The 21,442-nt window shown below is 33.5% G+C and overlaps 5 protein-coding genes across 5 annotated transcripts; all 5 read right to left on the bottom strand.

Moving 5' to 3' along the window:
• Window position 1: 1 nt before the first annotated feature.
• Window positions 2-763, bottom strand: LOC107423025 (small ribosomal subunit protein uS9). The gene has a single exon (XM_016032535.4). The coding sequence runs from the start codon at window positions 632-634 to the stop codon at window positions 188-190; it is 447 nt and encodes a 148-aa protein (XP_015888021.1). The 5' UTR covers window positions 635-763; the 3' UTR covers window positions 2-187.
• Window positions 764-2,238: 1,475 nt separating this feature from the next.
• LOC107423021 (2-hydroxyisoflavanone dehydratase) lies at window positions 2,239-3,680 on the bottom strand. Its single transcript, XM_016032529.3, has one exon. It carries the CDS (start codon window positions 3,619-3,621, stop codon window positions 2,407-2,409), a length of 1,215 nt encoding a protein of 404 aa, XP_015888015.3. The 5' UTR covers window positions 3,622-3,680; the 3' UTR covers window positions 2,239-2,406.
• Window positions 3,681-6,327: 2,647 nt separating this feature from the next.
• On the bottom strand, window positions 6,328-7,653 carry LOC107423035 (2-hydroxyisoflavanone dehydratase). Its single transcript, XM_016032547.4, has one exon. It carries the CDS (start codon window positions 7,640-7,642, stop codon window positions 6,632-6,634), a length of 1,011 nt encoding a protein of 336 aa, XP_015888033.3. The 5' UTR covers window positions 7,643-7,653; the 3' UTR covers window positions 6,328-6,631.
• Window positions 7,654-10,481: 2,828 nt separating this feature from the next.
• On the bottom strand, window positions 10,482-11,965 carry LOC107423033 (2-hydroxyisoflavanone dehydratase). Its single transcript, XM_016032545.4, has one exon. It carries the CDS (start codon window positions 11,636-11,638, stop codon window positions 10,661-10,663), a length of 978 nt encoding a protein of 325 aa, XP_015888031.2. The 5' UTR covers window positions 11,639-11,965; the 3' UTR covers window positions 10,482-10,660.
• Window positions 11,966-13,112: 1,147 nt separating this feature from the next.
• Window positions 13,113-19,021, bottom strand: LOC107423043 (ARM REPEAT PROTEIN INTERACTING WITH ABF2). The gene is made up of 19 exons (XM_016032560.4): window positions 18,683-19,021; window positions 18,316-18,473; window positions 17,426-17,598; window positions 17,221-17,341; window positions 17,065-17,139; window positions 16,860-16,954; window positions 16,665-16,740; window positions 16,233-16,340; window positions 15,863-15,991; window positions 15,678-15,746; window positions 15,497-15,556; window positions 15,192-15,315; window positions 14,939-15,078; window positions 14,723-14,786; window positions 14,520-14,599; window positions 14,146-14,210; window positions 13,945-14,062; window positions 13,739-13,863; window positions 13,113-13,531 (listed from the first exon to the last, which is right to left on the bottom strand). Exons 1-19 carry the CDS (start codon window positions 18,924-18,926, stop codon window positions 13,435-13,437), a joined length of 2,121 nt encoding a protein of 706 aa, XP_015888046.1. The 5' UTR covers window positions 18,927-19,021; the 3' UTR covers window positions 13,113-13,434.
• Window positions 19,022-21,442: the final 2,421 nt, after the last annotated feature.

Raw genomic sequence — 21,442 nt, 5'->3', positions numbered from 1 at the left:
ATATCCAAAAACCAAGATACACTGCATAAATTTTATAGCAACATTACGTTTAACCCTTCATTTAACTAAAATTCATAGTAAATAAAACAAGGAAGACAAATCTAAAGCAAATGCATTTGATAAACTTTTTATAGACCAACAAAATAAAAAAAGAAAAATGACAAAGGAAAATTTAATTATTTTTCTCTTAACGGTAAGATTTCTGGAACCTAGCTCTGGCACCACGACCACCAAACTTCTTGGGCTCGCAGCGTCTCGGGTCAGCGACAAGGAGTGTCCTGTCATACCTGACGAGGATGTCCTTAATCTCTTTCTTGCTCTGCTCGTCCACGTACTTCTGGTAGAAAGCAACCAGAGCCTTAGCGATGCTCTGCCTGATGGCGTAGATCTGGGAGGTATGCCCACCGCCTTTCACTCGGATCCTCATGTCTACGCCAGCGAAACGTTGTCGTCCCAACAGAAGGATGGGTTCGTAGGCTTTGAACCGTAGGATCTCCGGCTCAACGAGCTCGATTGGACAGCCGTTGATCTTTATCAGACCCCGCCCGCGCTTGCAGTACGTCACCGCCACGGCCGTCTTCTTCCGCCCGAAGCACTGCACCGATTCAGTTGGGGGAGCCGCCGCCGCCATCATTTTTTGTCGGGTTTTTGGTTAAAAGTTCTTTGAGAGGGTTTTGGTTCGTCTGCGTGTCCAAAGCTTCTAGGTTAGGCTAGAGAGAAGAAAAAGAAGAAGAACAAGAACAAGTAAACGAAGATATGAGAATTTAGAGAGGCGTTTAGGGTTTTTTCTTGGATAGATGGACGGCTGTGATGGTTTTGCAGATCTAAAATTAGATTATCACTGGTTGTGGTTATGTAAAATTATTTATTCTTAAAACTTTTAATATTAGAGCCTTATGCCATAGCCAAAAAGTCTATTATAATTTTCTTAATTCATTTGTTAATAGTTCGTGGTGGTAAAAATAGATAAATAAAAATAATAAAAATTATTGTGATAATAAAAATAATGTTGTCATGATATTGAGGAAAAAAAATCGTAAAGAATATATATTGAAAGTTTATTGAAATTATAATAAATCATAATGAGCCTCGTACGTATATTTAGACCTGTATGAAAAATATCATGTGTAATACAATTGATCCAAAATAAAGTTTTATATATTTTATATGCATATTTATGGTATTCTCATAATAATGCGAAAGCTAGAGTTGTAAATACTTATGTATTTAGTTGCTTAATTCTCAAACATTTTCTTTTAATTATTTTTTACCTCAAAATAGTGATCGAATGCCTTTATTTTCTCTCAAAAAATTGAAAGGACATTTTTTTAAAGAGTAAACATTCATAACCCTTAATAATTTATATTATTATTATTTTTTTTTTTTTGTCTGTGTGTGTGTTTTTTGGATTGGTAAGCAAGCCCACAAGATCCCGAACTCCCATTAAAATAATCCAAGCCCAATTAGAGCGAAGCTAAAAAAAACTGTTGGGTTTGCCCAGAGGCCCATAGTGGACAAGATATTTTGCTTGAAAGCCTAAGAAAAGTAAAAATCATTCATGCCTAGATTAAACTTCCACCACATGCGTTATCGATAGCTTTCAACAAATACCATCATGATGAATGTTATAAAATCAATCCAAGACCGTATATATTGCTCTGCGTACTCGATCATTCTATCTCAATTATTGGAAATGGTCTAAAACAATCATATTTATTTTTTTCTCTTTTGTTGTATTTAGCCTGTAAGTTGACACCCACAAAAAAACAAAGTACCAAGAGCACAGCATAGCATAACAACACGCAATCAAAGGGCAAATTTCCAGTATCAGAAGCAACTGGGATATCATATCTTGAGTCAGAAACTGAAGCGGACTAAATTTGGTGGGGGAAAAAAAAAAAAAAAGAAAAAGAAACAAAAAAAAAAAAAACCCCTTTGTTTGTAGCAATAAACATCATGATTTAGCACACCAATTCAGCAAAAAGTATGGTTTTCTGACAATTTGTTTAGATTGCTTTTCTGACAATTTGTTTAGATTGTCATTGTACTAGTTGGCAAATTAGATAGTAATTGAATGAGTAACAAGGTTTTTCTTTGCACAGAGTTGTAATTTAGTCAGAAGTTTCCATATTTTCTAAACTGGAAAACCATACATAGTGTCTTGGCCTCTAGCATACTATTAATCGTAGTCTACTATGTTACATGTTCATTCATTATTTCGTGATTTATAAAAGCATAGAAAAGGAAATTCAAAGGTGGGATTTTTACATAACCCATAATGCAAATTCCTTACATATTCAGTACTAATAAAGGAAATTTCATTCTTCCAATTTGTATTCTCCATAAGAATTATGGAAGACCAATACTTGAAAAGAACTTGCAAAGCGGCTAAACATTTTCTCATACCTAGACAAGAAAAGAAGCCAAGCGTTTGATCAAGTTCTTAGAATTGTCAGTGTCAAGTTTCAGTATATTGAAACCATGATTCTCACCCTCAAATTCAACAAACTCCAATTCTCCTTTCCACCCACTTTCCCTCACTGCATTACAGTACCAAATTCCTCTGTCTTTCAGGTCATCCTCACCACCAACACACACAAACAGCCTCGAGATTCCAAGTCCAGCAAGGCTTGGAGCTCCGGCACCTACTGGATTCAGCTTGGGATTATCCACACCCCCAGGAGCCGAAGGATAAACGAAGTTCCAAATCACATAAGAAAATGTCTTCTCAAATCCTTCAACTGGCTCTGACCCAATTGGCTTCGAACTATAAAAATAAGGAAGGCATAGAAAAGCACCAAGAATTTTGACATCGTTAGGCAATCTCTCAGTCCCTGCTCGAATAGCAATGTTATGTGCTATATTAGCACCAGCGCTATCACCCCCAATGTAAAGCCTATAAAAATCGCCATGGCTGATCAACCATGGATCTTTATCGATTCCATTATTTTCGTCACGATTTAAATGTGAAGCTACCCAATTAAGAGCGACCCAGCAATCTTTGTAAGCAATTGGAAGCGGGTTTTCCGGAGCGAGCCTGTATTCGACAGAGACAGCCAGAACTTTGGCCTCGGAAACCAAACGATTGAGGTATCGATGGGTTAGGATGGAGGACGAAGATTCTACGCAGAACCCACCGCCATGGAAGTAAATCAAAATGGGAAGCTTTTGGTTATTCTGGTTGGCAGTGACATCCGGGAGGTAAAGACGAGCCGAGATTGGGGGGTTGAGTGAGACAGTAATGTCTTTGGAGGAAATTCCGGTTTCAGGGTCGCAAGGAGATGGAGGAACAGTGGGAATTTTGAGGAGGCGTTCGACTGTGCCGTCTTTGTAGACACGGATGTAAGGAAGAATCTCTGTGGAAACTTCTTTGGAGGCGGACGCCATTGGAGGAGGAGAGAGAAGCTTGTGCTTGTGTTTGTGACTGTGTTGAGGTTGAGCTATGGAGGAATTAGGAGATGAACGAGAACGATGAATTTTGTAAACAAGTGGATTATGGTGTTGGGTTAGAAATGTGAAAGTGGAAGAAGAAAGAGAAGAACAAGGACGAGAATGAGATTTCTTATAATGGAGTGTTTGGTTAATGCTTGTGAAGTAACGGCAAGAAATTCTGGTGGCCATCGTTCGATATGACCAATCTTCTCTTTCAAACTGCTAGATCCAAATTATCCTGCAAACCGATATTTTTAAAATTTTTTTAGAAATTAATAATAATAAAAAATATGAAATTTTGGGCCAGGACTAACAATACCAAGAAAACCCAACTTGAAATGGGCTTAAAGCCTCAAAATGTTCTATCATTAACTGTGTTCGATATGCTTAACCCCTTTTTCATTTGTTAACTTAGATTTGGATAATTAATCAGCCAAGCTTTTGATCATTTTTTTTTTTTTTTTTTGATGCGGAATTGAATTTTAAAATTATTGTTTGAGAAAACAATGACTTTGCATCTAAAATTTAAAATATTTTGATCAATAATGCTATAAACAGTAAAATATTAACTTAATTTATTTATTTAATGATACATGTTAATAAATTATTTATGAATAATACTAAAGATATTAAATAAATATATCAAACCAAAAATCAATAGTCAATATCTAATTGGTTTACACTTATTTCTTTTAGGGTTGATTTTTTTATAACTATATTATAATAATATGTTAACCAATAAAATCTTTAACACATGACACTTGATACACATCTTGATACATTTATATTATTTATTGGTATATTCATATATAATTTAAATTTAATATGTGAAAATAAATGAATCAAAAAAGTAATCTAATCAAATATTATTGTATTATTTGATAAATAATTTTGTAAATATTACCATATTATTTGATAAATATTTTAATAAACTCTAATATTATTGTTTGATATGAGATGTATTTGGGTGGTATAGCCACTTAGAATTTACCACTACTTTGAATAAAGTAGATTATACATATATATATATATATATATATATATATATATATATACCTTTATGGAAATATAGATTTTAATTATAATATTAAAGATGATTAAAAAAAATACATAAAAAATTATGAATGTAATTATATTTATAGTTACAACTAGTATAAAGATATAATTAAGTTTATATTTTGTTAATACTTTATTATAGATTTGGATAATCTCCTAATCTAAACTCTACTTAATTTTTTTAACGATATAATGGCATTGGCAACTACCATACCAATGGTCAAGTTTTATCTTTAATATTTTTAAAAGTTTATAATTATATTTTTAAAAGGTAATAAAATTAAATGATGAATCTTAACCATTTATATGTTAGTTGCCACATGTTAAAGATTATGGAAAGCTATAAATGGAATAATAAATGTTGACCGTTAATATATTAATTAATTTTCACTAAAAAATTAAACAAGACTTAAATTACGTATAATCTCACTTATCTCTTAATAGATCTTTAATGTCATTTATCTCTTAATAGTGGCCAGAGCGTTGCATTGAACTTGTTTATTATGTTTTCGATAGTTTTATTATTTTTTGTAAATGCATAAAGAGAGCTGATAAAATATTTAATGCCATAAAAATTGGACGTTGGTGAATAAAAATGTTTTCAATTATTGTTACTTTTATTAATATAAATTATTCCAAAGATATTCAAAAATATCAAATTCATTTAGAAGGAAAGGATATTTGGGTTTTGTGGATTATTGATTCAAGAGCATATTATGGCATCACTTTATCCAATTATGTAAATATACCAACAAATTATATTTTTAATATGCATTATTTAGTAAATAAATTTAATCAATATTTTAATGCCTGTACAATTATAACAGAATGATGACACATGTTACACTAATGATATATAGAGACATAAATATGCCAAAACCAAATGTTCTTTGAAAAGAAAAATCAAGTCTCTAGAAGTTTCTGGAAAACTTTGTTTTGTTTCTATTATGTTGCATACCATACCAGTATTCATACATTGAGATAAGGTTTTACAAACACAAGTGTGTTGTTGACTTGGACTAACAAACACAACACTGGCAAAACAGAAAAACCACATTCTAACCATAAGTGCGACTTCATCATTACATAAAATCAACAGCAATTCTTAATACACCCCATATGCAGTGGTGCAGAATTCATCAATATTGGCCCTCAAACTCTATTTGGTTGATATTTGGAATTGAACAAAATATGAGTTTGAAACAGACATGCCCCTTGAGCAATCAATAATAAGCAATATTGTCAACCCCTAATTTAGATATCAAATATACTTCTTTCATATTGATTTTAACAACTTCACAATTAGTAATTAAGATGCTTTACACCATCACAAAAGCCTCCCTTGCCCATTCAAGCTCACGCGTGTATATATATATGTATATATGTATATATATATATATATGTATATATGTATATATATATATATATGTATATATATGTATATATATCTTCATGGGCAGTGGCAGGAAGCTATACATCATATATGTTCAGGAACTTTGGCCTATGTATCTTCTAGAGATATAAAGCAACAATTCCTTTGACTTTTACTATAAGGTATAAAGATAATTTATTAGAACATGGAAGATGCAATGAAAAAATTTCAAGTAAAAACTATTCATCCCTCCCTTTTTAATTTTTAATTTTTTTATTTTTATTATTATTATTTTTTTCTTGGGGACTATTGAGAGAGTATCTATTTGAATTTTATTTTTTTTAACTAATTTGTCTGTGTTAATTAATCTGTTTGGATTGTTAGCGGGAAAAGAGACAGACACCAAAGTTATTAGTCTAATGGAGTAATAGATCCTTTTAAAAGAATTATAACAAAGAAAGCTCATATGGATATAAATAGTAGCACATTAATTGCTTTAATTATAGCTTATTGACAAATATATTAGTCTAGCCGGCTTAAACTAATAGAAGCCAATATCTTATCCTTGCAACATTACATATTATTTATAATTATCAATCCCATTACAAAACTATTTTTCATAAAACCTGCCAAAGAAAGATCTATAATACTATATATCCTCCTCAAGAGGACTCTTATAGCTATAATCACTCTGAGATAAGTTTTATTTTTTCTTAAAAACAAACATCAATTAAAGCAGGGAAAAAAAAAAAAAAAAGAAGCGAAAATTGATCACTTTTTGGAGAGAAAATCAGCCAAGCGTTTGGTCAATCTATTTGCATTCTTGGTCCCAGGTCTTAAAATCTGAAAAGCATGATCTTCTCCTTCAATTTCAGTAAGCTCAACTTCACCTTTCCATCCAGATTTCTTCACAGCTTCAGAATACCAAACCCCTCTATCTCTCAGCCAATCACACTCTGCCACGCTCACCAACAATCTACAACATCCAAGTCCTTCCAAACTCGGTGCTTCATCAACTAAAGGATTGATCATCGGATTATCAATCCCACCAGGAGCATTTGGGTATACAAAGTTCCAAACGGAGCAAACCAAATAATCAATACTCTGATCCGATGCAGATGGCTTAGAACCCCAGAAATACGGATGTGTAAGCAGAGCTCCTAAGATCTTAACCCCACCATGCAAGTTTTCTTTGCCTGCTCGCATTGCTATGTTATGAGCAATGTTTGCTCCTGCACTATCACCCCCAATAAACACTCGTTCAAAATCACCATGATTATTCAACCAAGGTTCGTCAATGGCTGCAGAATTATCATATTTACTTGAAAAGGAAGAAACCCATTGAAGAGCAGCCCAGCAATCTTCATAAGCAGCAGGAAGTGGGTTCTCTGGAGGTAATCTATATTCCACAGAGACAGCAACAATTTTAGCCTGAGAAACCAAGCTGTTGAGAAATCTATGGTGGTCGGCTGAGAAAGCTGATTCAATGAGAAACCCACCACCATGATAGTAAACCAAGATTGGGATTTTGATGTTGGATTCGGATTCTTCGAGTTTGGGAAGAAAAAGTCTTGCTCTGATCAAAGGGTTTGAAGAAATGGTAATATCTTTTGAGGAAACTCCAGTTTCTGGATCTTCCATTGATGGAGGAACAAAAGGTGAACCTGATAGTCTTTCAACCGATCCATCTTTGTAGACTCTAACTAATGGAAGGAGCTCTGTTACTACTTCTTTGCCAATATTGGACTCCATTTTTTTTTGTGATGGTTTTGAGATATCCATGAAAGCCAAATGATCGGTGTTCTTTTTGTAGGGAAAAATAAAAAATAAAAAAATGAGTCCTGGTTGACCGCTATCTGTGTAGAAAATCCGCCACAATATTGCTTCAAGTTTTGAAGTTTCAGCTTTCGTGTACAAGATATTGGCTGTGTACGCTAAAATTTCTAAGCATTTTTTTGACAAAAAACAGAAACCATTCATGCCTTGCGTCATTGTAAGAAACGGACTACATGACTTTGCATGGTCAACAGCCAAACAAGCCAAGAGACGAAAAAATTGGAAAAATTCCACTTTGCCAAAGATTTTTAAAGTTTCTTTTTTTTTTTTACAAGTTATTTTGAATATATAGTTTCATGCTCTATTGAGACTGGCAATGATATATAATAAAACTAAAGTTATATGAATTTTTTAATATATCATTTTATAAGCAATTTGGTATCCATAGCATTATTAATAATAAATAAAAAAAAAAAGACAAATTAAATGGTCATTAAAACGTTCTAAATTATTCTCCCACTGAATTAGTCAAAAAAAAAAAAAATCTCACATTTTATGTGATTTTCAATAAATGAAAATACTGAAGAGTGTGATATGAGTCGAAATACACCTCATCGTAATAAATCTATAAAATATATATGTTTATATATAGATAAATAACATACAGACAAATACATGGTCAAGGTCAACCGCAACAACCGGGCATGTGTTTTCGTTTTTTTGAAACTAACCCGGCATGTGTTTGACTTTAACATGTTTTACTTTTCGGTGATTAAATAAATAGAGTGCATGTGTGTTGCGTGGACCAATGAAACTTTTGTTCTTCCTTCAAATTATTGGAATTTTTCCATTCATAAAATTATATACTTAATTTATTAGTCTAAGTTTAAGCTTTTTATATAGATGAAATCATCTATATTTATAAAATTGGTCCAATTATAAAACTATTTAAAATACATTTTTAAATGCATTCTAAATAAACCATCTAGATTTATTCCTTTGACAGATTCTACTTTAAATATGAGGAAACAAAAGTATTTCTTATAATAAGAATCCAGAATTGCACTCAAATAAAAATATTAATAATAAAATAAGAATTGAGAATCGTCTTTCGTCTTTGACAAAACCTCCTAATTACCTTTTTTTTTTTCTTTTTTTTTTTTTGGGTCTTAGATAGCAATCCAAAATGTGGAAATGCCCTTAAGAAAACCTATCATGGAATATGAACAAATGTGTTTACAAACAACATTTTACAAGCAACAACAACATTCTGGAATTAGAATTGAAAATTTGAAATCATAACAAGTCCAACTACAGTCAATCGTATTAGGTTCTTCGACTGGCTCCAGAACAAGAACATCATCTTCTACCGCTTTCTATACAACATCGTATTTTGGCACTCTTTTTTTTCTTTTTTCTTTTTTTTTCCTTAAATATATTTGAAATTAAAAATGTGAGGATTGAATTTTGAAATTTTATTCCAAAAAAATAATGATTTTGCATTCAAATCCTACAATACTTTTATTAATAATGCTATAGGCAATAAAATATGAATCAAATTTATTTATCAGGTGATGAATATATTCTTTTATTAATATAACTTAAATTTGGATAAATAAATTATTAAATTAGAAAAAAATTAAATCGTTCTTAAACTACCTATACTTATACGGTTTTTTTCATAAATTTTTGACATGTGACAAAAAATTTATTGATATGATTTAATGATTTGATTTTTTTATTATAATTTGTACCATGTGTCAACAAATTTGTAAAAAAACCATATAGAAATAAATAATCCAAAAACCACCTCATTTTATATTTTTAAATGGATAAATAATTTATAAAATAAATAAATTAATTAAATATTATCATATTATTTAATAAATATTTTGGACAACTTTATTACTATTATATTTCTACAATGCTTTACGCTAAAATTATAACCTAACTTATCTACAAAATAATACGCCCAAGTTGATGTTTTAAAAATAGAATGATAAAGTGATCTATGAAATGTTATTTCTATTTGCTTTTTTTTTTTTTAATTAATTTGTCTATGTTAATTAATCTGTTTGGCTTGTTAGGGGAAAAGAGACAACACCAAAATTTTAATCAGACATATTAATTAATTTATAAATATACTTTTGATCGTTGCAATATATAGTGACACATTAATCTAATGTAGTACTGGGTATTTTAAATATTTAAAAAAAAAAAAAAGAACAAATCATGAAAAGAAAGTTGTATGGATATAAATGGTAACATTGTAAGATTTAATTCAAAGAGAATAAAAGTGAACTGAAATAATTCATTCATTCAGCATCGTATGCATATGTACACATTAACGTGATAATCATAATCACATGTAAAAGCTATTAGATACATCAGATTACAACTATATGGCTAAGTATAATCCTTATGGTTAATGTATAGCTATGTAGTTACATGAGGGCTAGCTTGATCTTTATCTAATGACACTTCAACGTTATTAACACGAGACCTATCAAACACATTAATTGCTTCAACTACTATACACAAAAATATATTATTTTAGCCGGCCAAAAACTACTGGAAGTCAATATCTTATTCTTGCAACATTAAATATTATTCGTAATTATCAATCTCATTACAAAACTATGTTTACAAAACCAACCAAAGAATGATCTATAATACCATACATCCTCTGATAGGATAACGTAGTTATCTCATGTAACGGTGTATATATGTGTATTATCTCATGTAGTTATATAAATATACATATATATATATATATATATGTTAGTTACAGATTGACCACATCTAGTAGTCACAACATCCTCCTCAAGAGGAAATTATACTGCTCTTGTAGCAATTATCACTCTGAGATAAGTCTATTTTTTGCTTCCATGCCAACTTCATATATGATGTAATTATAAAACACAGTTTTCAACCAAAAACAAAAACACAAAGGAAAGCACGCATTCAAAAACAACCACTAATTAACAGAGAAAAAGTACACAAAAAGTGAAAAACGAAAATTAATCACTTTTTGGAGAGAAAATCAGCCAAGCGTTTGATCAATGTATTTGCATTCTCCGTCCCAGGTCTTAAAATCTGAAAAGCATGATCTTCTCCTTCAACATCAATTAGCTCAACTTTACCTTTCCATCCAGATTTCTTCACGGTTTCAGAATACAGAACCCCTCTATCTCTCAGCCAATCAAACTCTGCCACGCTCACCAGCAATCTACAACATCCAAGTCCTTCCAAACTCGGTGCTTCATCAACTACAGGATTTATCATCGGATTATCAATCCCACCAGGAGCATTTGGGTATACAAAGTTCCAAACGGAGCAAACCAAATAATCAATACTCTGATCCGATCCAGCTGGCTTAGAACCCCAGAAATACGGATGTGTAAGCAGAGCTCCTAAGATCTTAACCCCACCATGCAAGTTTTCTTTGCCTGCTCGCATTGCTATGTTATGAGCAATGTTAGCTCCAGAACTATCACCCCCAATAAACACTCTTTCAAAATCACCATGATTACTCAACCAAGGTTCTTCAATGGGAGAGTTATTGTCTTTACTTGAAAAGGAAGAGACCCATTGCAGAGCTGCCCAGCTATCTTCATAAGCAGCAGGAAGTGGGTTCTCTGGAGCTAATCTATATTCCACAGAAACAGCAACAATTTTAGCTTGAGAAACCAAGCTGTTGAGAAATCTATGGTGGTCAGCAGAGAAAGCTGATTCGAAGAGAAAACCACCACCATGATAGTAAACCAAGATTGGGATTTTCGATTTCGATTCGGATTCTTCGAGTTTGGGAAGAAAAAGCCTTGCTTCAATCAAAGGGTTTTGAGAAATGGTAATATCTTTTGAGGAAACTCCGGTTTCTGAATCTTCCATTGATGGAGGAACAAAAGGTGAACCAGATAATCTTTCAACTGATCCATCTTTGTAGACTCTGACAAATGGAAGGAGCTCTGTTTCTACTTCTTTGGCAATGTTCGACTCCATTTTTTTGTGATGGTTGAGATATCTGTGAAAGCCAAATGATCGATGTTCTTGTTATAGCCGAAAAAACAAAAAAAGGAGTCCTGCTTGACAGCTATCTGGGTAGACGATCCGCCATTATTGCTTCAAGATTGGAACGTGCAGCTTGTGTAGAAGACTGCCTGTTAGACTAAAATTTCTAAGTATTTTAAACAAAAACAAAAACAAATGGGTGGCCATCGCTGCCTTGCGTAATTGAAAGAAACGGACTCGATGACTCATTTATTATATGATCAATAGTCAAAAAAGCAACAGATTAAAAAATTAGAAAAATTTGGATTCTTTAATGCATCTGGATGTATCTGTTCCAGTCTGCCAGCTAGAAAGAGATTTTTGAAGTTTCTTTTTTTTTTTTTTAATTATTTTAAATATTTACTTGACGATTGTTTTGGAGTGTTATGTGATAAAACAACAATATTAACGTATAACAATGATATGACAATTTTTTAAATTAATTTGTTATTGGATTTTACTATGCATCCTAATTAAAAGATTTACTTATTTATTTTTAGATTGTATGATTTTTTTAATATTTTATTTGATAAATAATTTGATATCTCTAATATTATTGATAATAAAATAGATTAGAAATTAAACGGTAGATTTTAAATTATGGTTTTTTTTTTCAAAAAAAATAATTGAGATAATATTAAATAACTAATCACATTTTACAAGATAATATTAATAACTAATCACATTTTTACGAGATTTTCAGTAAATAAAAATGAAAAATGTGACATGAGTCAAAACGCTCCTCATTGCTATAAATGTTTTATATAAATAAATCAATAACGTGCAGATGGTGACATGGTCAACAGAAAGTGGAAAAACCCGGCATGTTTTTGCTTTTTAGTGATTAAATAAAGAAATGGCCGGCATGCAAATGACGTGGACTAAACTCGATAATCTTCCTCCAAATTATTCATGGTCAAGTTTAAGCTTTTTATCTGAATGAATCACCAGTAGAATTGACCAGTGGTCCACTGAGAATACACCCCGTGAATCCTGATATTGAATACGATTAAACCTAAGTGACATCATTCTTCTTTTTTATGGTTTAGAATATATTATAATATTTGATTAAAAAAAAAAAAACAACAACAACAAAACAACAAAGCAAGAAAAAAAAAAATACAAAACAAAACAAAACAAAAAATTTAGACAAATCACCTAAAATTCTTGTGAAGATTTTATTTAAATCTAGGGAAACAAAATAGCTTTTGACGAATGGAGCAACAAAAACGTTGCTTATAATAAGAATCGAGAATCTTCTTTACCACAACCTCCAATGGTAATCTTTTGTTTTTAGTTTTCCTAGATTTCAAAAAAGAGACAACAAAAAAAAAAAAAAAAGAAAAAAAAAAAGGGGTCGGAGTTTGACTTCCCATTTGATCTCTAAATAAGTTTCCAGTGTTGTTCACAAGCCAGGCAAACTCGGTGAAAATGAAGAGGCTCATTCATATACTTAAGCAGACTCTCTCTCTCTCTCTCTCTCTCTATCTATCTATCTATCTGGACAGCAATCCAAAAGGTGGAAATGCCTTAAAAGAACCTATCATGGAACATGCACAAATGTGTTTACAAACAACATTTTACAAGCAACAACAAGGTTCTGGAATTAGAATTGAAATCATAACAAGTCAAACTACAATCAATCGAATTAGAATCTTCAACTGGCTCCAGAACAGGAACATCATCTTCTACCGCTTTCTGTACAACATTGTATTTTGGTTAGACCTCAAGAATATAAGGGCAGTAATCTACAGCCGCAAGCTATGTGGGTTGTTAGGCTTGGTAAGCGCTTTAGCAAAGTAATTGCGGATCTCTGGTAATATTCGCTGGATCAGATGAGAATGCCTGCAACAGCAAACAAAGAATTTCAGCACATGAAAACAGATTCCATTTGGCACTCACCTAATACTGCAAGCTAAAATCACAGAATATGACCACATAATATGACCATTTTTTTAACATCTTAAATATCTTTTAGCAAAAAGTAAAAGAGATCAATTCAAACGGCAAAAGAAAGATTTGAAAACAACAGAGCTCAGGTTAAGCATATACCCTGGCTTTGCACTCAATTTTTCATACTGCTCCAGGATAAACAAAATGCATGTGTGCCTCAAGGACATAGCATTGAAGGCTTCCGACAGTTCATACATGCTCGAAACGTTTTCCAGTGATATATCCTGAATTGAATATAAGAGTATTAATGAGCAAAGAATCCAGACACAAAAAGAGAGAAAGAGAGACCAATTTTCGCATCATACCTGTGCAATTGTGTACTCACAGTGTCGCTTAAGCCCCTCCAAGAGATATTGATCAGCAGCTCTAAGAAGATCTTGAGCAATATCTGGCGTAATATCTGTTGATCCAGTGTAGATGAATCTGCAGAAAATTAAATCCAGTAATTTAAACAGCTCCTACAACAATTTTATGGAAACAGAAAGCCACAACAGAATTCACCGAACCTCATCATCAATTGGAAGACCTCCCATCTAATATTTGGAATCTCTATGTCCCTTGCATCTTTCTCCTGTAATACATACCAATACTAATTAGTCATGATCATACTACAAAGAAACAAACAATATTGTATTCCTCTGATTCTACCAGGTGCACTTTGTTTTAATTTGTAGATTAGACTGTATACCCTCGTACAGAATTATGGTTTATATCTTATCTCGCTAGAAAAACCAGAGGGAACGATGTTCCAGCTCTATTCGCTGAAATAATGCTCTGGTTGACCATACTATCTCTATTCCCTAATCCCAATCACATACACCCGAAAGCAAAACAAAAACAAAAGGGGAAAAACGAGTAGATGCTGGATAGTAATGCTCACCCGGTAACCACCATCAAACATTGCACGAAATGCATCTGAAGAAGCAAGTAAGCAGATTCTATGAGCATAGAACCGTCTACCTGCAATAGAAAGTAGAGGCACTACATGTTATAGGAGGTCAATCATGCTAATAACTGCAATCATATGAGTCTAGTACTTCTTTATAGCCGGTAAAATATCTTAAGCATACAAACTTATTATACCTTCAACTAGAAATGTAACATCAGACAGCGTAGGATTATTTACGTACTGCTCCCCTAGATAAACCTGCAAGAAGACTAGTCTGTCATCATGGGAACTAGACACCGACTGCAAAGTCAACAGACTGAACTACTCCCAAAGTTCTGAAACAAGAAGTAATTGATAAGAAGGAATTAAGAGTGAAATTCTGGAGGTGTTACATTTCCATATTGTTTTACCTGTGGTGTTGGAGAGGGAGGAGCTGCATCAACAGGAGAAAGAGTCGTGGCTTTGTTTGCCAACTTGAACAGTGCCACTGCACCATCAAGTTGCTGCTTAAGGCTGCTAGAGCCAAGAAGTATAAGAAGCAACTCCAACCCTGCATCATAGTAGGGTATAATCACTAACTCAGAACCAGCATGGACATACAAATAAGATAATTTCCAATCCAAAAAAGATGAGCTAACAGGAGGAGAAAACAGTGTGACATGCCATTGCTATCAATGAATATTGTTCTTTGATCATCTGGTGAACAAAGATGTGCAAGAGCCAAAGCAACTCGTCTTTGGACATTCTTCTCTCCCACACGCATCAAATATAATAAATGGTTCAAAACCTACATATAGAAAGGATTAGAATCTCATGCAATTTTTCAAACGAAATTCAAGGAACATAACACCAAGTAGTACAACCAGCTATATATATTAGCGCCATTTTTTTCTCTAAATAAGTTAAAATACATGCATAAAAAATAATAATAATAAAAAAAAAACAACAAAATATTTGAAGACACTCACTCTTCCATGAATCTTTTCCTCTAATCTCTTCAATGTCTTGGCTACACAATCTTTGGTTGCCTGGAAATACATTTAACCAGTAAGAAATGATGTTATGCACTCTCAGACATAAGACACTAGTAACACAAGATACACAACCAAAAAATGACATCCAATTCCAAAAATAAAATGGAAGGCATACCTGAACGATAAACTCCCCATCTTGCAGCTTCTGGATGCCTCCTACCCTAATAAAATCGGATACATTATCCTATGGTAAAAGTGAATAAGCACAATAAAACTTTGTTAATATGGTGTCAAATATCAATCTGTTGAATCAGGTTATGGACTTCATCTCTTAATTTCAGAAAAGTTTATACATATTACCTCGTTATCTGCAAGGCCATAAAGAGCGAAAGCAGCATTATGTTGCAGAGACCCATTTTTAGAATCAAGAAGCTTCAATAATGGCACTAAACCACCATTATGAGCAATACCAGCTTGGTTGTGAGCGTCCTGAAATTAAGATTCTTATCAAGCCAACAATCACCACAAATGCCATACTCCTATTTGGCAATTACTGAACTATCATAATAAAAACTATATAAGGTAGTGTTCGACAAAACAGACGGCAAGCAGACCGGTTATGGAGTATTCACCAATGTAAAGTCAAAAGTCACTATGAATACTAAATATTACAAGTGAAAACCAATGTAAATAACAAAACCAATAAATACAAAGAGAAAGAGAAAGGAACCTGTGCCAGTCTCCCCAATGCAAAGGCTGACATCTCTCTCAATTGTACATCTGGGGACTGAAGCATCTCAATCAAAGGTCGAACAGCACCTCTCTGCACAATGTGAACCTGCCACAAATCTAAACATATCAATAAAAAAATAAACAAAATGAGGAAGCAAAACAAATGCCATTTGATGCAGAAGAGAAGATAAAAGCAAACAACCAGTTGCAAATTCACAATAAGTCCACACACAAAAACTTATGTTCTTCTTAAGGAAATGAAAACTTTAAATCACAGAACAGTTATTCTGAATTTTAATAAAACTCAGAAACTAAAATATTTAGTTCGGTTTTCTATGCCTATATTGTAACTGAAGTAATGTAGGATTCAACTCCATTGATTCTACAGAGTAAAAATAAAGTAACCATAAATGGAAAATGACCAATGCACCTTGCAATCTGAATCAGTAGCGGCAAACTGTCCAAGTAACAGAGCGGCCTCTCTTTGGCTCTCAGAGCAGCAGGAACTGTAACCAGAAGTTAAAATGTTTAGGAACTTCCGTTCCACATTACAACGCAGGGACAGAAACAAGCAGATAAGAATGCCAATACAGACAAAATCAAGTAACACATGGCCAGGACATACCTAAGTAATCCAATGACAGGTTGTAGAGCTCCTGCAAGGAGAACTTCTCTCTTTATATTTGGCGATGAATGTACCAGATTTCCAATCACACCAACCTGAAATCCATGAAAAATCAGCCATGCTGAAAGTAGAATGAATGGCAGGCACCTAATTCCAAATAGTACAACCCCAAACCCACAAAATAAATGTAGTGAAACAACCCTACCGCTTCATAATGGATAGCAGCATCCTCAGATCGAAGCATTAAAATAAGGGTAGGAAGAGCATTGCATTCAACAATCTGCAAAGTCATTATGTATAAAATTTATTTCATGGCCAGAAAAACCTTACAATATCTATATTTACAAGAAAGATCTGCTACCTGATTCTTATTGTCATCATTTTTAAATGCCAGGGTTCGCAGAGCCCCTGCAGCCGCCCTTTGCACCTTTGTATCGGTAAAATCAAGCAACTCCACCAGTGGTGGAATTCCACCTTCCATCCTGTATGCAAGTCCAATTGATCATAAGAACATGATGATGCTCCATGTCAAATTTAAAATTGAGAGACCACACAAAGAAGCAAACCTGACACGGGTTTTGATGCTGCTATTTTCATGAGCAAGGTTAGTGATGGCATCTGCAGCTCTACGAATGACACTATTCACAGCCCGAGAAATAGAACCATCCCTGTGCCTCTTTAATAGATTCACTAGATAAGTCAATGCACCAGTGTCAACAATGAGCTGTTGATGCTCTGGCTGTCAATGGATGATAAGAGGCAGCAAGTTCAGAAACTAGATATAAAGTGCATCCTCAAAAGATACCCTACAAGCTAACACAAATAAGCAAGGCCAAAAGGGCAGAATATGGCAAACAACTTCAAAATTAAGAAAATGTTACCATTTCCACTCAAATAGATTGTCATAAGCAGAAAGCTCATGAGACATATAGTAGTTCCAATACAGAAACATCAAGGCAGAAATCGCACTCAACTACACCAATACCACTTCCATTAATACATTGAAGACAGAAACATTAAAGGGATGCCAATTACCCTTTCCCCCACTGTTTGTAATACATGTCCGTTGCACAGCTTTTTACAGATTTAACCCATCTTGAACAGCTTGTGAGCTGAACTTGGTTAATGCCTTCCGTGTCACCAAAGTGAAACTAACTCAACCCACACATTACTGAGCGTAGACTAAACTGTTTCACTATGGTTAAGAGCAGAAAATCAATCCTATTAGACTAAAGCATTATTTATCGTAGTAAACTAGTATTTGCATCCTACCACTCTAACCTACAATTAGTTATTACTCCCACCTTGTCATGCCATTTCGCTACCAATAATACTCATCAAGTTTTTCAAAATATGTAAACTGAAGACCTAAACTTAAAAAAAAAATATATATATATATCTAGGGATAACTATAATAATTGAACAAAAATTCAGTGAAATGAACACGATAAACAACCTTCACGGCTAGAAGTCCTAGTGCAAAAGCACTGCCCTTCTCGACCTCGTGCTCGTATGGTTTCGGAACATGGTCACCATCAGCGAAAGGCGGCGCTTGAAGGTGTTTCACCAAAGCCGGTACCGCACCTCCTTCAACTATCACGTTCACTACCTCCTCTGCCCACCCAAAACAAAAACAACGAAAAAAAAAAACATAAATATTTACAAAAATTCTTTAAGAAAAAATTGAACAGAATTTGTTCGCACAATAAAGAACAGCAGAACATCCCTAAAAAGTAACAGAAATCAAAGGACCAAAACACGACGAGATCGGAAAGCCTTTTTTTTTTTTCCTTTTTCGGTGGTTGATTTATAGGCTTTATTACCGTTTTTAGCAAGTTCGGCGAGAACATGAGTGGCGCGTTTGGCCGAAGCTCGATCTGATTCGTTCCAAGAGAAGGTGGAGTTGAGGATATTAACCTGCGCACTAACCTCGCTCAGTAAAGCTTGTCTGGCATCGCCGGAAGAAACGGAGATCTCTCGCTCCTCTTCGATTTCCTCTTCCAGTTTCCTCTTTTGCCCCTTCCTCTCCGCAGGCAAGCTCTGATCTTGGCGTTTCTGTAGCTCCATGAAGAAAATAGAAAAAAGGGGAAAAAGACACTCACACAGAGAGAGAGAGAGAGAGAGAGAAGACAGAGGGACTCACAGAGAGCCTGATCCGAAATGAAAATTGGATTTGAATACCCCTGATGGAGAGAGAATACACTACAAGGGTATTCTCGGTATTACAGAGAACCCACCCAAAAAAAAAAAAAGTAAAGCCCTTTTTTTTTCTTTTTTTTTCTTTTTTTTAACCGGTGAACCACAGAATTTGACTAAAATTTGCCGGGTTTTCGAATTCGCTTAACGTGCGCTCTTGCCGGGAAAAGGTGTGAAGGTAAAAAAAGAATTGGTGAAAACTATCTAACGTGCGCATGCTGGTTGAAAGAGAGTGAACGTGGGACCCACAAACTTGGCCGGGTCCACATTTTTTGTTTTTTTTTTTTTGGGGGAACTTTATTTGGTTTTTTCAGATTAGAGTGCATGCCAAGGCTTTGTGGTCTACCATATTCTATCATGATCGTGGTAGCAACTAGCAAACTAAAGTGACCCAAAAAAAAAAAAAAAAAAAAAAAAGTAAACGTAGACCACTTTAAATTCAGGAGGAAGTGGATCTAAAATCGGGTTGACCATAAATAAACGGGTTGTTTAGTGGAAAATTGAAGGCGACGTGCGGGGGATAGGGATAGTGTCGTCAATTAATTAGCACCAACCCCAGATCTTAAAAAAGCAAGTGCAACCAAACAAAGGATTTGATGGTGCACGTGAATAAATGAGACTATTTGGTATGTGTGGATGTGATTTTACGCGGGGTGTGGTTGATCATGGTCAACTGGGGTCCACATGGTGTGTCAACGGTGGATATAAATGGGACCCCCAATTTTGGCAACATTTGATTTGAATAAATTAATAGGAATTTGCAGTGAAAACTGGGGTGGTTAGCTTTTGTCACTGTGTGTTTATTTGGGGAATAAGCTTTTGTCACTGTGTGTGTGTGTGAAGTGAAAGAGTTACGCAATCGAAGGACAGGTGGATTTTAGAGAATCCGATGATGATTAAGTATGAAACAAAAGACATGGGCTGTGGATGGCCCAGCTAAATAAAGCCTGGGGCCCCATGTTTTCACGGTTGGTAGATTTTGCGGGTCACTATCAAACCCACTACTTCACTCTCTTAATAAAAATTGCTTTCCCAAGTTTTTTGAGCAATAAAAACAAACAAGAAAAGTATAGTTTTCATGGTAAAATTGTTTTGTCCGGGAGGATGATTATGCATATTGAGCTTACAAATTGTTGTGTTTGTGTAGTAACTAAAGGTTTTTTTGGGACATAGGAGAATAGAAGATTTGATTGGGTTGTAAAATGATCTAGTTCAGCCCAATTATCTGCTAATTTGCATATGATAAGCCCCTTTACAAGTACCCATTAATGGGCATACAAAAGAAGAACAATTGGTAATTTATAGAAAAAAATTACTGCAGTCACAATCTCATTTAGTTTCAGATTGTTTTAATAGAGATTGATACATTTATATGAACTTTAGGTAATGCAGGATATTAAGAAAAGAGTAATGGGTTAGGTAGAAATGGAAAGGATTGGGTGCCCATTTAAGATGATGGGGTTATAAGATGACAATGTGGAAAATAACACTATACGCAGCACGCCAAAAGCTGCCTCTGCCCCTGCCATAATGAGAGAGATTATACTTTTTAATATCTTGGAATGTGCATGCAACATATGTTTAACATATATTATATGAACAATATATATGACGTGTATTAGCCAAAGAAATAAAAATAAAAACAACAATATATATGACGTGCTTTATTGCAACACCCAAGGCATCTTAAACAAAAATATTAACTTGAAAAGTTGAAAACAAGATAATCAAAATTTTGTTATTGGTTCGAATAGTTCCATACCGTATACCAGTTTAGTACAAGATTTCAATCTAATACATATAATACTATTTAAATACGTATTTTTTTTATTATTAAAAAATAGTTAAATTTTCGAATAAAACCGATTTGATCAACTTAGAGATATGTATAAATTAAACACAAACAATTAGAATTCTGTTAGAGACAGCTTAAGATCATTTTATGTATGCTAACAATATGCAAATGATACTATTTGTAATGAAAATAAAAATTGATATACTATAATTGCATAGCTGAACTTTCTCATTACATTATTTTTTTCTACCTCTTTTTGCTAGCTATTTTGAAATTGTATAAACTTTTTTGTTTTCATTTACCATAACATAGTTTATAGGAAAGGTATGTTTTACTTTAATTTTTTCTCCTTTTTTTATTTTTTAGCTATGCCAAAAATTAAGGCTAGAACTTGGACCAACAAATTGTACTTTTGTATAAGGTAGGACATTATCATATTGGTAATGAATAATTACTAACAATTTAATAAATAATCCCTATAAGTTATATTATACAATCTGTTGCCTGTCCGTAAGAAGACAAACTAAATAGTTAATCCATTGATTAAAATCTTAGGTCACCCAATATATACTTGACTTACACTATCTGTTAA

This window comes from Ziziphus jujuba, chromosome 3 (genome assembly GCF_031755915.1).
Source record: "Ziziphus jujuba cultivar Dongzao chromosome 3, ASM3175591v1".
Taxonomy (NCBI): domain Eukaryota; kingdom Viridiplantae; phylum Streptophyta; class Magnoliopsida; order Rosales; family Rhamnaceae; genus Ziziphus; species Ziziphus jujuba.
This window is presented reverse-complemented; position numbering and strand designations above follow the sequence as displayed.